Below are 17,606 nucleotides of genomic sequence, written 5' to 3'. Positions count from 1 at the left end.
ACTAAATGATTTGAGCTTCCCAGGTGCCTAACTAAGCAATTTCTTCCCTACAATCCCTCTTCTCAGCAATTTATTTCACACAGATTATATCAATCTGTTTCTTTGTTGCTATGTAATGTAATAATCATTCTCAAAATCCTCAGTTTATCCAAAACTTAAACACTTGCACCAGAGCTGTGCCCCACATCAACCCACTGGTGCCCACCCTCATGAAGAGACAGCAAATAAGGGGTGCCACTGGGAAGCCTGCCCTTGTTCTGGGAAGCAGGAATGCCCCCCTGCCCATATTGTCTCAGTCAAGGCAGCCATCCACACAATTCCTTTCTTTAGCCCGAGGTTCAACTTCCCTATTAACATAGACAACACTTCACTGAAGCTGAAGTATAAGAAATTTTCTGCTTGATGTGTTTAATATCCTAGTATTTTCCTTGCATATCACATGCCTCTCTGAGGGGCACAGGAGAATGTGTCTGGGGTAAGGTTTGGGGGAGGGTTCCCACCATTTAAAAGGGAGAGAGAGACCGACTCATAAAGGAATCCGTCGGAACCCTCTGCTCTCCCCGGAGGTCCTGACGCCCAAGAGCGAGCTCTCTCTTGCTCTAAAAGCTTCCTTTGCAGCCACGAACTCCTTGCCAGCCTCTCTAGGATGGCTGGCTGTCTGGGTATCTGCAGTGCTGCTGTGTGTCACCATGGCTTGGGGCTTCCTCACCGTGGCTGGGGACAGAATTGGTGGTTTCCCCACCCAGCCTTTCTGCTGTTCATTGTTTGTGGGGGAGGCTGCAGGCAGGGCAAACTTTAATTAGCTCCAAGTGTGAGTGGGTCAAATCAATTACTACTGCACTCTCCCGACCACCACCACAACCACCATGATTCCGCTCATTTCCACTAGATGGGAGGAATCGGAATTGTCCATTTATGCACACAGACTGTTCACAGCAATGAAGAAAAGTGAATGAAGTATATACAAGCTCCCAAGTGGGGGAATTTCAAAGACAGGGGGAGCCTGCCTCCATGGTGATCATGGGGACTATTGGTTTCTCTAAGAGAGTCTCTTCATGGTCACATCCCCTAAAGCTAGAGAGTGTATCCAAATTCCCACTCAAGAGACAGCGTGTGGTCACAGAAAATGTATTTCCAAGGAGAGGTGGAGGCAACATCTCTCTTGGCCCTCTGGGCTCCTGGAAGTGGCAGGTAATCTGCACCCACAGTCTGGACATTCCTAACGTGTCCCTAGATGAAACCCAGAGGATTCTTGAGCGTCTTTAAAACAGACTTGGGAGCTCATACCCCAGGGCTGGGCTCCCTGGTGGCAAGGCTGCCCTGATTCTCTGGGCATGGCAGAGGCAGGCACCAAAACAAATACCTGGAGGAGAAGCGGGCACCTTCTCAATGCTCATTCTCAACACCACCTACAGCCGTTTCCAGAAATGGCTGCTGGCAGTGGCCCAAACAAAGCCCCTCAAAAAGAAACTGGGCAGTAAGATGAGGGGGCAAGATGAGGGAAATAAGCAACCCAGACATACAAACAGCTTCCCTTTGAGAGAAGACAGGGGAGGGTGGTGACCCCAAGTGGTGCAAGCAGAGGAGGCTCCCGTCACTCCTGCTCTGTGTTTGGCTGAAGTCAGAAGAGCCACTTTCAGAACCACCTCCTCTTGCAAGCCCCAGTTTCACTAATAAGCCATTGACCTTGAGTTTGAGTCTGGGGTTGATTTGCGGCTCTGTCTGGGGGAACCCCAAGGGCCTGTGGCTTCATGAGAAGAAATCCTCCTCATTTTCACAGCGATCATTTTTCCTCTCCTCTCGCCACTGTGATCAAATTAGGAGGCTGCTTCTCCTAGGAGAAAATGTGTCCATGGTCCCAGGAGGCACTGCCCATTTACCTGTCTGATGGGTTTGGGGAGGGAAAGCAGGATGTATGTGTGTGTGTGTCCCTTCCTTCCCCTGTCCCTGGGAGTGTCTCTCCCACCTGGATTGGCCACCCGGCCTGCAGCAAGGACCCCAGGGAGAGCAGGCGCTGGAGTCTCAGCTGCAGGAGGCCTGGCAAGTGGCTGTGTACATGCTGCTGCCTGCCGTGGCCCCACTGCTCAGGCTGCTGGTGGGACACTTGAGGGGCTTCATGCTGCTGTCCCTCTGGATGTGCAAGTGCTCAAGCCGCCAGCGTTCCCAGCTCTTCCGAAACTCCAGCTGGACCTTCCATGAGAAAAGGAGGGAAACAAAAACCATCCTGCAAACCAACTGCTCACAAAATGGCCCCACTATTACATTAGCGGGGAAGGGAAGAAATCCACTGCATTATATTAAGAGACACAAGTCAAGGCCTTCGGGCGCCTAAATTAATATCCCAATAAAATTGTTTATTGTTGCCTCCTATTTTCTGCATCTCCTCGGGAGAGAGATTGGCTTGATGACCTAATTGGTCTTTTCCATCTCTAAACTCTGTGATTCAGCTAAGTACCTTTTACAATCCATCACAGTATTATTTAACGGAAGAGAATGAGAGGGAGGGTGAAACGCAGGGAGACAGGAGATGGGAGAGAGAAGAGAGACTCTGTCTTTACAGTACACATCCCTATTTCAGCTTGGATGATTGGGAAGGGGGACAGCAACCCCCAGCCTTCCTGGTGTCTACAGCAGACCCTTCTAAACTCCCTGAGGGCTTCTCTCCAGGCCCCAGCACCTCACAGGGGAGGAGGGAGGGAAGGAAGGAATGCGGCTGAGACGAGCAACAGCAGGGAGGAAGGGGCAGCCAATGAGGGCTTCTCAACTGATGCCATCCAGAGAGACTCTGCAGTGACCTGGGTGCAGCCCGGGGAGGTCAGTCAGCCAGGATCCCTGTTGTGCTGGGCTCTGGCCTCCTCACCAGGAAAAGCCTCTCAGGAGGGCAGATGCTTGGGGACCAGATTGTTGGGGCAGAAAGAGACAAATCCAAGTAATGCTGTGGAGCCCCCATCCCTTGAGGGTTTGTGACAATGCTGTGGCTCCCTGTGGTGGCCAGTGATTCTGGTCCCTGGAGAGGCCTAGCTGGAACCTGAAAAGCTAGTCCTGGGAGGTCTAGACTGCTCTTCTGGGTGATGGTCCCATAAATTTGCTTTCCAGAGCTTCTTTGAAGTCCCCAGCCTTCCCACACCGGAGTGTCTGGGGTCTGGGCCCTTCCCTTTAGGCCAAGTCACCAAGATGGCCTGCTGCCAGCGGCTGTGGATAAGGGGCCAATCGCCCCACCAGCCCCTGTGCAAACAACCCTCCTCTCCTCCTCCTTTGTCATCCATCCAGCTACGCCCAGCAAGACGCCTGGTATGGCTGCATGCCATCCCTTAAAAGAACATTTTCTGCACTGAGTAGAGTTGAGATGGCCCAGAGGCTGCCTGCCAGGATGACGCCAGTGTCCCATGCAGCGTCAGGAACCCAAGCCTGAGTAGGGGAGGGAAGGAGGCTGAGCAGACACCACCTACAGCCACCCTGTTGTATTCCAGCTCCCTGCCCGGCTGAGCCTTTGTGAAGGGAGCATATGCTGACAGCTGGGATGGGGGCCCTGAGTCCAGTGGTGGACCCTACTTGTGCAGTTGCCAGGAAGTCAGGCTTGTTTCATAGCCTTTCCACTGGAGAAGGGGGGAAAGATGGTAAACTGAGGCACACCCCCGGGAAACCACCTCAGAGACCAAAGAGGTTTCAGGGACACCTGTGGGACTTCTCAAGGTGCTGACACACGGTGTCTCCTTCTGCCCCCATCTCCCTGAGCACTTTTCCTGAACCTCTGCTGTGACCCCTGTAATCACAATTGTCCTTGAAAATCACCATATTTATTGGGCACTTACTGTATGCACGGCATTTTCCATTGATTATCTCAGTTAACTTTCACGTCGACCCTGCAAAGCAGCTCTACATTTAAAGATGAGGAAACCGAGGTGCAGAGTGTTTATTTCCCCAGGTCGCTTAGCCAGGATTTGAACCTAGATCTGGCCTGATTCCAATGCCCGGCTCCTAACCTCCGGCATCCCACTGCATGGCTTTTGCGGTCCTGCTTGTCCCTGGTCCATCTCCTCCCCCCTCACCTGGGAGCACCTCGAGGGCTGGGGCCACATCTTCCTCATCTCAGCGTCCGTGAACCTAGCACAGTGCCCAGCATACAGCAGGTGCTCAATACATGTGTTTTAAATGAGCCAAATGAATGAACACATAAGTAGATGAGCATCTCACATCAGGTTGCTTCTGTTCCTCAGCTATGAAAATGAACACACAAAGACACCACCACTGATCCCGAGCACCTGGGCTGGCACTTAGGCCACCACACTTCCTCCTCCACCATCGGATTTACCTCATCCCTGCCCTCGACCTCTGCAGTGCAGCACACCCCTCCTGACCTCCCTTTCCAGCAGGCACCACGCCAGCCTCAGGATTTGGAGTGAATTGGGAAGTGCATTCACCTTCACTTAGAGCTGGGGAGACAGAGGCAAGGGAGGCAAAACAACTTGCCCCAGGTCACACAGCTCAGCAGTGGCAGGGCTGGGACCAGCACTCAGGGCTCTGAGTCACCTCACTGTGGCTCTCAGGCACAAGCTACAGCAAAAGCACCTTCAGGCCTCCCCCACCCTGTCCCCACTCCCGCTCACTAGCAGCTGGTGCAGGCCTTGGCAGCCACACAGAACCAATATTCAAGCCATCTTTTCTCCTCAGGTCACAAGTATCTGGCACTGCCATGGCAACCCTGGGTCTGCAGAACGGCTCTTGTGGACAGAGGCCTCAGCCCCAGAGCCACATGTGTCTTTTGTGGCCTAGTGACAATGATGTATCTGTCCTTGTGCCTGGAGCAGCCAGGGCATGAGGAGTCTCAGGGTGGGTTTAAAGGAACTGGGCGGTGCTCTGAAAGGAGACAGGTTCTCCTGTTCTCTGAGCAGGGTCTCCTGGACCCCATGGCACAAGCCTGGAAGATCCATGGGGTCTGTAGCCAGGCCTGGTCAGAGAGGTGCAACTCTGGTGATTTAGGGTCAAGTTCTTTTCCAAGGGCAAAGAAGTACTATCCCCTTACAAAGGTGGGCCAGTCATAGGTGGTGCATGAGGAGGGAAGTGATGAGATGACTGGGCTTGGAAGGATGGAATCTGGAGAAGCAGCTGAGTCAGGGGTCAGGGGAGACTCTTGGCAATGGTGGCAGGGAAACCAAGCACACGTGTCTGCTGGTGGGGCTGCGGTGAGTGTGTCAGAGGAGAGAGAAGTGGGAAACAGGCACGTGGGGGGCTGAGATGACAAGGTGGCAGCAGGAAGCCTCAGTCTCTCCCCACGGGCCTCTGCTCCTCATCCCCACACAGGGATTCCTGCCACCCTGTCTTGTCCCCATCACCACTGGGCTGGAATGGAAAGCAGCAGAGCTCAGGGCTGGGTAGCACATCACCCAGCTGGCTGAGAGCATTCCTGGAGGGAAGGCCATCCACAGAGTTTAGGTTTTGCACTTCCTCCTTTGCATCAGTTTTAAAGAAATTCATTTTGAGGATATGGCAGTGGAGGAGGACCAGGGCTGCGGTGTCTTGCTGCCTCCTGTGGGTCAAGAGCCTGTTGGGTGAGGCCCTTCCCTCCTTCCCTGCCCTACCTTCCAAACTGAGCCTGCTGGATCCTCTGAGACCTGCCCCAGGAGCAGCCAGAATCCCATTTATGGGCCACCGTTTGCCAGGCGCTGCCTTCACCTCCCCAGCACCTGCTGCCCTGAGGCATTAAGCGGGATCTCACCCCCACCACAGCCCAGTGGAATCTCGCCCCCACCACAGCCCACCAGCTCTACTGCCTTCTAGCTATTGAATTAGGGCTACTCATTTCATTTTGCTGAGCCTTAACGTTCTTAGCTGTGAATTGGGGATACCATCTGCTGCACAGCATTGGATGTAATGAGACACTTTGAGCAACTTATATGCAGTAAGCACTTAAGAAACCTTGGTTTCCCTCCCATTTGGAGGTCTGAGGGCCATGCTTCCCATGGGTAGCCAGTTCAGCAGAGGCAGGGGGAGGCTCAGGGACAGGGGAACATTCCTCTCCGTTCCTTTTCACCCAGCCTCATTTTCTCTGCATGGCATCCTCTGAAATTCCCTGGGCCCCTGTCTCTGGGAATCACTGAATACTGATATCTAATAGCGATTGCTTACTGAGCATCTGGAGATAATGGTGTGTGTTTCTTCGTGCCAAGCAGATCTGTTCTCTGTTCCCCTTTCCCTCCTTTTTCAGACTTTCTTAATCCTCACAGGAATCTCAAAGGTAGGCATTATTACCCCCACTTTGTAAATGAGCAAACTAAGTTTCAGAGTGGGCAAGTAACTTAGGCAAAGTCACACAGCTCATTAAGTGATGGGGCCTAGATCAGACCAAGTAAGATGCCAAAGCCTGCATCCTTGCATCTTTTCTGCTACATCACATTGCTTCTTCTAGCCATCTCATAGCTCCCTGAAACACCCAGGTCCCCACCCACTGTCCTTTCTGCATCCCCCTCACCCATAGAAAAAGACAAGTCTATTAATGCGCTGACTCCAAGATCCCTGAGCTCTGGGATTCCATAGCTGAGTACCTTGGAGGAAGGGGCCTTTTCCAGGTGCTCACAACACAGCCATGTCCTCCTCCCAGGAGCTGACCATCTCAGGGATGGGAGGGAGGCCTGCTGTCCTGCAGCCATTTGCAGGAGAGGGTGTGGGGCCAGCAAGAACCCCCTTCTCCCATCCTAGCACCAGAAAGCCACCCCCTCCCCCACAGTGAGCCAGGGCTCTTGCCTGTGTGTATGAAGAATGGGGTGCTTTCTGCTTTAATGCAGAATTAATTTGAATCCTGGCTCTGCCATGCCACTATTCCCATACTTCATCTTAGCCAAAAAGCTAAGAGGCGATGTGTGCCACTATTTCCAAACCTAGGTCACGTTTCTGACTCTCTCTGATCTTCAGTGTTCTCATGTATATATAAAAAAAATGGGAATATGAAATAAGAATTTTAGTAGGGTGTGGGGGTCCTAATTAAATGAGATAGTGATTATTAAAGCCCCAACCATGTGGCTTGGGTATGTGTGTGTTGAATCACTTTGTAAGTGACAGTCACCACCACCAAGCAAAGAGGGTCATTCAGGATTCCCTTAACCTGAGGCTGGGTCTTCCCTAGGGTCACATGCCATTAGGGTATGCCTGTACATTTACGTGTGTGCGTGTGTGTGCGTGTGTGTTCATGTGTGAGAGAGATCCATGCACAGAAAACCAAATCTGTGAACAAGATGCCTTCTCAACCCTAGTGCCTCAGTGGGGTGAGTAGGGGGTTTCAGCTGACAAGATTGATGGGAGTCCCCATTGTACAACTCCAGACTGGCCGATGGTACCCACCCACCAGGGTCCCCACCATCCCTCCTCAGAGCTTACCTCATTGTTGACAAAGCAGTACAAGATGGCCACCATCAGCCCCTGGAGACAAGAGTCACATCAGGAGGGAGGAAGCAAGAGGGAGGTGACCTGAAGACTGGCCCCTGGTCAGAAGCACCTTGGGACTCCATCCTCAATATCCCCCTCCCCAAATCCAGTAGCCCAGGCAGATCCAGGAATGGGGCAGTGGCTTCCCTCTTATTTCCTTTCTGAAGGAACACCAGAGTTGCACCTCTCTGACTAGGCCTGGCTACAGGCCCCAGCTAGCCTCTCCCCATGGATCTCCCAGGCATATGCCATGGGGTCCAGGAGACCCTGCTCAGAAGCTGCCCAGAAGCTGTAGAGATCCTACATCCAACCTCTCCTTGAGGAGGTCTGATCCAGTGAAGTACAATGACTCTGATCGTGGAGAACATTCCCCACCCCAGCCCCATCTGTTCACGCAGGAGACCCAGGGCTCCAGAATTGTGTTCTGTATGTCTGCACATGTATGTAAATACACACACATGAGCCCACATGTGTGCAGGCATCTCATGACATTCGTGAGGGGCAGGGACCAGTTTTTTGTATTTTTACACCCCCTTAGCATCATCTAATGCTAGTGGAGAGGATCAGTTCTTCTCTTTGAAACTGTGACACCGTAACTCTGGTTTTAACACCTCTGAGGCTCCTCTGCAAAGCGAGGCTAACCCTGCACACCTCCTGGGTTCTGTGAAGAGTGAATGTGCAATTCACTCCTTATAGGGCGCAATTCACTCCTTTACATTTTACATGCAAAAATGCATGTAAAGCACCTGGCAGGGTGCTTGCCACCCAGTAGATGGCACCTGCAATGCCAGGCTGGGTACCCAGAGCTACATCCAAGAAGGTTTCTTGTCCCATGTGCTTACAGAGAAGACTGGCTGGGGTATTGGGACACCTGGGGATACTAGTTCTGGCTCTGCTCCAACTAGGTGACTTTGGGTAGGGATCACTTCTCCGGGTCTCAGTCTTCCCACCTTTTCCATCTGCATGAGGCAGGCTGGTGTCTGTCCCACCCCCACTCTAGGACTTTACAAGCAAGTGTCCCCAACCATGAAGTCACCTGGAAGGAGGTAAAGGAGAGCTCCGTGAACAGCTTGATGAAGCGCAGGGTGCCCCGGGCATGCTCGTCCATCACAAAGGCAAAGATGACCTCATGAGTCCCCAGCAGGGGGATGAGTGTCAGCGTGGACTTGGCAAGTCTGAGGGGCAAGGCGGAGATCTCGAGTCATTCTGGACCTCTCCCATGGACTCTTTTCCCCTTTCTCTACCCTCTCCACTTCCTACCAAGTCCTGACATCTGGGTCATGGATGTTCTCCCACCCCAAATACCCTGGGAAAACAGTCTGCCTGGAGGGAAAGAATAGAGGTCAAGACCCCAAGAAGACCAGGGGCTGCCAAGAGACAGGGCAAAAGCAAGGGTTTGGGGTCCCAGGCCAGGCCTGGGTGGAAGAAGAGGGTAGTGTAGGGCTCTAAGCTAAGCATCCCAGGATCTCTCTTTCTCTCTGCTAGAAGGAAAGGGGCACCTGCTGAGGGTCCTCAGTAAATTCAGCTCAGTTACATCACCTGCATTTGATGTCTGTCTTGCACATGAGATTGGCCTTCAGTTTGGATACCACGATGCAGATGACCCGAACAAAGATGAGGAAGTTCACCTGCGGGGTGGGGCCGGGATTGGCAGGGGGCACCAGCCTAATCCTATCATAGCTGCCACTCCCATCCCTGACACCATCACTCACCCCAATGGCAAAGAGAATGGGCAGCCGGATAATGAGCCAGTAGTTCATGTTGGAGTTCCTGGTCCAGCAGCTGGGGAGGGAGAGAGATGCGTGCATGCATCCAGCAGGACTCATAGGATCCCCAGCTCAGGTGCGGGCACAGGGGCCACCGATGCACATGGCCATGTCGAGTGCCACACACACAGCTCCCAGGAGCCACCCAACAACCAGTCCCATGGACCCACAGAGCCCTGCCAGTGCACAGTCCCACAATACACACGTACAGTCCAAATACACAGTCATACACGGAGATGTACACAGCCCCCAAACAAGCTTTCAAGGACCTACCAACACAGTCATGTGTGTTCGCAGAATCATATACAAAATGACACACACATTTCACTGTTTCACATAAACGGATATTACAGAAGAACCTGCAGGAGGGCACCATGTACCCTATAGACCCAGTACCATTAGTCATCAAACAATCCTAGGACCAGGCAGGGGCAGGGAGGGATTAGAGAACAAAATCCACATTCTAATCTCCTGGTCCCCACCTTTATCCTCCCAACAGATGGGTTCCCCAGGTACCAAGGAATCCCATGGACCTTGAGGATGGGGACCTGAACACATCCACCCCCTTGGAGCAGGACACTCACCCCTCGTCCTCATAGAGGTACTTGACAATGCCCCAGGGGACAACAAACAGCAGGGGAACACCTAAGAGAGAGGGAAAGACAGAAGGGGAGAGGGGCTGGCAGGCCAGAGCCACAGTCCACATGCCGAGGCCTCTCCCTGCCCCAGGCCCCTCACACTTCCAGCCTCTCTCTTTGCCTGGCCTCAAACTATGCTTTCTAGTTTTGTCTGGGCACTTGGGAGAACAGAGGCAGCAGGAGCCCCATGCAGACTTCCAGACTCTTCCTTACAGAGAGGTCCTCATCAGTCGTCAGTCCCCCACCTCCTATGTGCCAGGCACACTGTCGGGACTTGCCCTGAGAGTACCGCCTGAGTCACCAGGTCACAGACACCCAAGTAGTAATGGGACTGGGCTGTGCGGTGGAGACAGCATGCTGGATGAGGCGAGGCGCAGGTGAACCCTCTGATGTCCTTTTTCTCTCTTGCTTCAGCCCACATTGCCGATCTTAGTCATCTCCTTCAGGCACTGGATGTCCTTTCAGTCATCTGTTCCCTACCCCTGTACACCTGCAAGAGGGCTCAGCAGAATCCTGGAATGGAGACAGGAGCCCAGTCCTTGATGCCAACTGACCAACTAACTGTCCGCAGTGGCCTACGATAACAACAGCTACAACAATACTACTCTCCACTCAGCTGAGACATGATTTGTGTGGTAGACGGCCTCTAAGATGACCCCTAGGGATCCCCACCTCCTGTGCTCTTACTCTTGTGCAGTTAATCCACATTGTATCAGTACTGTTTCATGTGACCCATGACATCTGGCAGAAGTGATGGCATGTCACTTCTGATTGTTATAAAAGACACTGTGGGTTGTTTTGCAAGCTCTCTCTCTTTCTCTGATCACTTGCTCTGGGGGAAACCAGGTGCCCTGTGCTGAGAGAACTCAGAAGGCCTAGATAGAGGTCTCTGCAGCAAGAAATGGAGACCTCCAGCCTCGGCCAGCAAGGAACTGGGTCTTCCGGCCAACCGCCTCGTGAGTGAGCTTGGAAGTAGATTCTCCATCCCCAGTTAAGCTTTGAGATGACAGCAACCCTGGTGACAGCTGGCTGCTTCTCTGTGAGTGCTCTGATCCTGGAAGAAGGTCTCAGAGAGAAGGGACAGCAGGCGGTGGGGGATGGCCAGAAGGAAGCTACTGTATGTGTATGTGGCTCAGGAAATCCACATGCTCTTGCCTAGAGAGTTTTCTCTCTGAGATCCTGAGCCACAAGGTACCCAACTAAACTGAATCGAGATTCTAGGCCACAAGAACTGTGACATAACAATGGTTAGTTGTTTTAAGCAGCTAAGTTTCAGGGTTAATCGTTCTGTAGCAACAGAAAATTAATACAACTGGTTCCCAGTTCCTTGAGGGTAGAGCCCAGGCCTCACTCACCTTCAGAGCCTCAATGCCCAGCTCACCCTGAGAGCTCAATCTGTGTTGGTTGATTTAAAATTGGATTGTCCTTCCTCACATGACAGATGAGGAGATGGATCAGGGGCTCAGAAGGGCACAGGTGGGGCTCGAATGCAGGGCTGCAATCCCATGTCCACTCCCACTGCCCTCAGTGGCCTTCTGCACTGGCTGTCTCCATGCTTGTCTCCACTGGTGGCTCCCTCAGTGTTGATGTGTCTGAGATAGGTAAGCGTGTACATATTAAGGCATGTAGACACGTGTGTGTGAGGGTGTGGTGGGTGGACCATGAGTGTGCACGTGTGGCTTTGGGGAATCTCTGCCAGGAGCACATTTCCAGGACAGAACCACTTCAGAGCCTTTCCTGTCACGATTGTCTATATCTTTAGCACATCAGTGTCCACTCAACAGCAGCTACTAAGCAGTTTGTGTGCCCAGATCTACTGTGCTTGATGATGCAGGGAGAGATGGAGGAAGCAAAGGAGCCCCAAGCTGACCAGCATTCTTCGTCAGCTCTCTCTCTCCTGGCCCATTTATTTCTACACAAATCAGACCTCTCAGCATCCAAGGTGCTTTAGTAACAGGCCTTTATGAGACTGGACAAGGAACGGGATGATCTCCAAAGGCCCCAGCACATGGCACGGGACTGCCACATAGAAGATGAGCAGTGAGAATGGAATGAATGATGGGTGAGTCAATACACCAATGAGGGAAGGAAACTTCTCTAGGCAAGAGCATGCCGATTTCCTGAACCATGTACACTTGCAGAAGCTTCCTTCTGGCCATCCCCCGCCCCCTGCTGTCCCTTCTCTCTGAGACCTCCTTCCAGGATCAGGGCACTCACCCATGTCATCAGCCAGACCTGGCAAGTTTCACTCATCGTCAGCATTTCCTTAACAAGGCCTTTTCAAAAAACACAGCCACGAAAGCCCTGCCGCATGCAAACATTACGCACTCCCTGCTGGCTTCATCTTTCTCCCATTTAGAAAACGAGCAAGACAGGTTGGAGAAAAAAGCTCAAATTAAGACACACAGAACTGGCTCCAGGAAGTAATGATTCCCTCATCCATCACCGGCCTCCCTCCTGCACAGCCTCCGTGTGGATTTCTACAGGCCCCCAACTACCTGGGGACTGCAGCAGAAGCTGCCATGCCCTTTGGGGGACCTCTCCAACTGTGTCAGAGTCCTAATTTCAATTCTTCTACTTACAGACGAAGCTAAAAGTTGTTTCCCAAGTATCCCAGCTTGGGCAAGGCCTCCTGGCATCATGTCCAAGCTCCTAGTAACCTGTGAATCTCTCTCCGTCTCCCCCCACCACAATTCCTCAAGAAAAAGGTATTCTGATTGGAGCAGGGTATCCTCTGGGTCTTGCCCTTGTGCTCCCACAGATCCCGAGCCCTGAGCTGGGGTGTGAGGTGCTAGGAAAAGGACTTGGCACTCCCTCCCCCATCTCCCACTCAGAGACCTCTAGGGCAGTGTGTCCCCACCAAACTCCAACCAGCCACCCCCGCTCCTCTGCACACAACACACACGTCCCTTGATTGTTCCTGCCCTCGGGTCGCCATGGTGACAGGCACTAACAGCGCTGATGCTATTTCCTAGAATGGACAGACACCGTCCCCCACCCTGAAGACAGCCTTCCCTGAGCTGACCTCAATGGCCTCCCTCCTCCCCAACCCCTAGTGAGCTGCAGGGCTCTCTACCTGCTCTAGCAGGAGGAAGAAGCCTTGGGGAGAAAAGGCCAAGGAAGGGACTGGGTCCTGGGGGAGGAGGAGGAAGGTGAGAGCAGGGATCTGTGAGCAGGAGCCAGGCCTACCTGCCCACCTGTGCAGAGGCCCGAGCCTTCTCAGGGGTGCTGCAGGGAACTGAAGGGACACAGTCCAGGCAAGAGAACAGGGCATGATGGCCACAGGCCCAGAACCTGGGAGTCAGGAGGCCTGGGTTCCAGGGCCTGCTCTGCCTGTAAGGCCCTGCCAGCTCTGGGCCTTGGTGCCCTCAAGACACTGGTCACATTAAAATCTCAGGCTACCCTTCTCCCGGTGGGGGGCTGCATAGAGCAGAGTGGCTGAGGAACACCAGTAACAACAAATGAAGTGCAAGGACAGGGGATGGAGAGCTTGAGAGGGTGGAGAGCACAGAACCACGAGGGCCAGTGGCCTGAGGCACCTTCCTGAAGAGGCAGCGGACCCCCTGGTGTGGGAAGGCTGCTCCCTGAACTTCCTGCATGGAGAACAGCCTTGCAAAGGCCCGGGGGCAGGACCAGTCAGGGAAGAGGAGTCTGGATGTGTCTCAGCTGGAAAGTCCCTGGAGGTCAGTGACAGTGGCAGCCATGGTCAGAGCAGCATGAGGTGGGCGCATGAGGAAGGAGGAGTGAATGAAGGAGTGGCAAGCAAGGTGGGGGATGGTGTGGAACAGGAAAACTACCATGGATTCAATGACAGATTAGGGAGGGCACAGGGCAGGGCCTATCCTCTGGGCACCGTGGCCCCCTCCAGAAGGGCCTGTTGCATGTTTTCCCAGGGGTGAAGGGGATCCCAGCCCCCTGCCCAACCCCAACACTGCCCCTCATTACAATCCCACGTGGTGAGAGGCAGAAGCACAACCAGAAATGTTCCAGCAAAAAAAAAGACACAATGGTTCTTGGCAAACTTTTTTGGCTAGAACATTTCCAGCTGGGCTCCAGGCACATCCGCCGTCCTCCCTCTCCTTGGCTGGCCTCTGGTCCCCCTGCCCCACCGTACCTGGCTCTCCTGTGAGCCCTCCTCTCCACCATCACGAGAGAGCACCAGCAGGCTCCCCCGAGTCATCGCCCTGACCTCTTGATCCCCTCCCCACCTTGAGGCCCAGGACTCACCATTTCCCTCAGGTCCTCGGGCTGCCCAGGACTGGGTGTGAACTTATGTCCCCATGTGGTCTTAAGAGGACAGTGCATACCTCCAATGGTATGCATGATAGTGGTAGAGGGTGGTGTTTGGCCACATGGGGTGGAGGCTTCCATTAAGGGAGGATAGTTATGCAGAGGAGGGGAGGACCATAACCCCCTACAGCATCTTAACAGCCCACGGGCAGCGGGTCCTGTGCCCAGGAAGGGGGCTACCCAGTGGGCCCTGCCCCTTGCTCAGCAGTGCGTTCCAAGTACCATGTTAGAAGAGGGGCCAAAGTCTCCCACCCCCATACCACAGGTTCGGGGTGGGTGACGGTGGGCCTTACCCCAGCCTACGCTCACATACAGCCTGAAGATTCGTTGCTCAGAGAAGACCGAGAAGGCCAGCAGTGTGTACAGGTACACACCCTCCACCAAGAGCCAGTAGTAATTGGCCGCCACACAGTATTGCATGAGCAGAAACACCACGCGGCAGCCCAGAGAGTCCTGGGGGTAGAGGAAGGGTGTTGTGGGGACAGCAGCTCTGCCCTCTGCCTCTCTTGATACCATTCCCCATCCTGCTCCAGCCACTATCCTGCCATGGTTAATGCAGGAGGAGACAGCTCACATCTCCGGCTAGGGATACTGCTAGGGACTTTATCTGCTTTAGCTCATCGAATCCTCATTATCCTGATTGGAAGAAAGTGATATTATCCGCCCCCTCCGCAGGTGAGAGAAGTAAGTGGCTTCTCACTTATTTCTCAGCCTCAGAGAAGTAAGTGACTTGCCTAAAAGTGTACAGATAGTAAGTGACAGAGCTGGGATTCAAACCCAAGTGTGTCTCCAAAGACTACTCATTTGTGTCAGACTGAGAATTCCCTAGGGCAGTGTCTCCTCCCTTAAACTGGGGGCTCCCCAAGGTAGACTGCCTCTCTCAGCAGACTGGAGGGTCCCAAGGTGAATTGCCTCTCCCATCAGACTAGGGGCTCCCAAAGGGCCAGGACTGGTCAGCTCTTGCCTTCCCCTGTCCCAGGTCTGGCTAGGGTGGCAGAGGCAGGCATCCTCCAACCACCCATCGCTCCCAAGGTGATCCCGGATGCACCACACACCTGGTAGGAGAGGAGCCCATCCCACTGGTGCTGCTGGGCGGCCGTGCTGTACATCCACTTGAGGGCTGCGTCCTTGATGAAGACGGACAATGCTCGCAGGATGAAGGATGCAAACAGGTTCAGGTGGATGTAGTTCCGGGTGCAGTGCAGGTGTCTGAAGGAGAAAGCAGGGCCCTTCCCTGGCAAGGCAGCCAACAGTTCTGCTCTACAACCCCAGGTTCTCAAGCTAACACACACATCAGGCATGTTTCCGGCCCTGGGACTGTGCGTGTGTCCTCTCCTGTGAATACCCTTATTCCCCATCATCGTGAAAATCCTCTGTCCAACTCAAATCCTGCCTCTCCATGAAGGCTTCCGCTGTGTGGTCACTGCCCCCTCCTCCCATCCACATTCTATCCTTCTCTCTGCAGCATCTTCTCTTACACAAAGTCATGCATAACCGAAGAGATTTATGCATGAGGATCAGTTTCCCCAACGGGAACATTGCTTCTTCATGACAGGGCCTACATCTTAAATGCCTCACAGAGGCAGACCAGGACTAGGCACTTGGTATGAATTCAGAAACTATTGGATAGTTTTAACATCCTTTCCTGAGAAAATGTGTAGCAAATTGAAAGTACAGGGGCATTTATTAACCTAATAAAGGCTATTTACCTAACCAGGAGCAAATATCAATCCTAACTGAGAAATTGTGGGAGCATTTCCTTTGAAATCAGGAACAAAATAAGGATGTCTGTTATCATTGCTTTAGTCAACATTGTAACTACAGATCCTGCCCACGATAATAAGGCAAGGGAATAATGTACAAGAATTGGAAGTAAACAAAATGGTTATTATTTGTAGATGACAGATTATCTTCATAGAAAATTGAAGAAATCTACAAATTATTAGAACTAATAAGACAGTTTAGCAAGGTTGCTGATAAGCATGTTTGTATATGCCTGTGTTAAAAAAATTTAAAGTAAATGTTTGAAAATAATTTATTCGCAATATTTTAAATTAACTGCCTTGAAATGAGTCTAACAGAAGATGGGTAAGATCTCGATGGAGAATTTTATGAACCTTGCTTAAAATCATTAGCGAAGACTTAAATTAGTGGGAGACAGACACATCACATTCACAGATAGAAAGACTCGCTATCTTAAAGGAGTCAAGTCTCTCCATACTAATAAAAATTCTAACTTATTTTTAAAGTAGAACTTTAACAACTTATAAAGAAGAGCCAGGGCTAAGAATATTCCAGACACTCCTAAAGAATCACAGAGGAGGAGATTTTGCTATATGATTTCTAGTAAATTTACAGTAGTTAAGGCACCGTGGTATCAGGATAGGGAAAGATAAACAGCCTAACAGAAAAAAACTGTAGGTGACTGAAACCAACCCACTCGTATATGGAGCCTTGCTACATGGAAGGGCAGTCATTGCAAATCAACAGGGAAGGAAAGGCTATCAATAAATGGTACTCAGGCAGCTAATTCCACATATAGAAAAAAAAATGAAATCCTTTATTTATATCGTACACAAATATGAATTCCAAGCAGATCAAAGAACCATAAGGAAGAGCAAAACTCTGAAACTTACAGAAAATATAGGTGGCCATCTTTATGACACTAGGGTAAGGAAATACTTCTTTTTTTTTCTTTCTTTCTTTTTTTTTTTGGAGACAGAGTCTCACTCTGTTGCCCAGGCTGGAGTGCAGTGACGCGATCTTGCCTCACTGCAAGCTCCACCTCCCGGTTTCAAGCCATTCTCCTGCCTCAGCCGCCACGCCCAGCTAATTTTTTTGTATTTTTAATGGAGACGGGGTTTCACCATGTTAGCCAGGATGGTCTCGATCTCCTGACCTCGTGATCCGCCGGCCTTGGCCTCCCAAAGTGCTGGGATTACAGGCATGAACCACCGTGCCCGGCCAAGGAAAGACTTCTTAATAAGACTGTCCACAATTTGTTCTTCGGAAAAAAATGAATAATTTTAAACCAATCAATAAAATTAACTGTTATCAATTGGTAAATCTTTATTGATAAATTTTATTTATCAATACTAAATTGATAAACTTTATTCCATTAAAATGAAGAACTACTGTGCGGAAAACACCATAAAATGAGTGAAAAAATAAGCCACAGACTAAAGAGAGGGTAAATTCTGGATTAGTATCCAGAATATATAATGAATATGTAAAATAGAAAAGAAAAATCCAAATAAGCCAATGGAAAAGTAAACAAGGGATCTGAAAAAGCAATTCACAGAATAAATCATGAAAAAAATGCTTGATCTCTCTGGGAATCTGGAATATGCAAATTAAAATCATAAGGCAGTTTCAGATACTTCAGGTTAGCAACAATTAAGTCTGAAAACACTAAACATTGGTGATAAGGCCAGACAAAGGAAGCTCTCTTTTATTACTGGTGAGAGGGTAAACTGGTGTGACCAAAGAGAAG

General features: G+C 51.5%; 1 protein-coding gene across 1 annotated transcript in view; it reads right to left on the bottom strand.

Annotated features, from left to right (window-relative positions):
• Positions 1–378: 378 nt before the first annotated feature.
• GLP1R (glucagon like peptide 1 receptor) overlaps positions 379–17,606 on the bottom strand; it is a 38,418-nt gene continuing 21,190 nt past the window's right edge. The window contains exons 6-13 of the mRNA XM_025383596.1: positions 15,169–15,322; positions 14,407–14,566; positions 9,770–9,830; positions 9,132–9,201; positions 8,959–9,047; positions 8,456–8,594; positions 7,372–7,413; positions 379–2,190 (exon numbers count right to left, since the gene is read on the bottom strand). Of these exons, the coding sequence (XP_025239381.1) occupies positions 2,023–2,190; positions 7,372–7,413; positions 8,456–8,594; positions 8,959–9,047; positions 9,132–9,201; positions 9,770–9,830; positions 14,407–14,566; positions 15,169–15,322 (883 nt within the window). The 3' untranslated portion in view covers positions 379–2,022. The remainder of the gene's footprint in view (positions 2,191–7,371; positions 7,414–8,455; positions 8,595–8,958; positions 9,048–9,131; positions 9,202–9,769; positions 9,831–14,406; positions 14,567–15,168; positions 15,323–17,606) is intronic.

Source organism: Theropithecus gelada, chromosome 4, assembly GCF_003255815.1.
Source record: "Theropithecus gelada isolate Dixy chromosome 4, Tgel_1.0, whole genome shotgun sequence".
Lineage (NCBI taxonomy): Eukaryota > Metazoa > Chordata > Mammalia > Primates > Cercopithecidae > Theropithecus > Theropithecus gelada.
The sequence above is the reverse complement of the archived record's forward strand: the minus strand, read 5'-3'. Positions and strand labels throughout refer to the sequence as shown.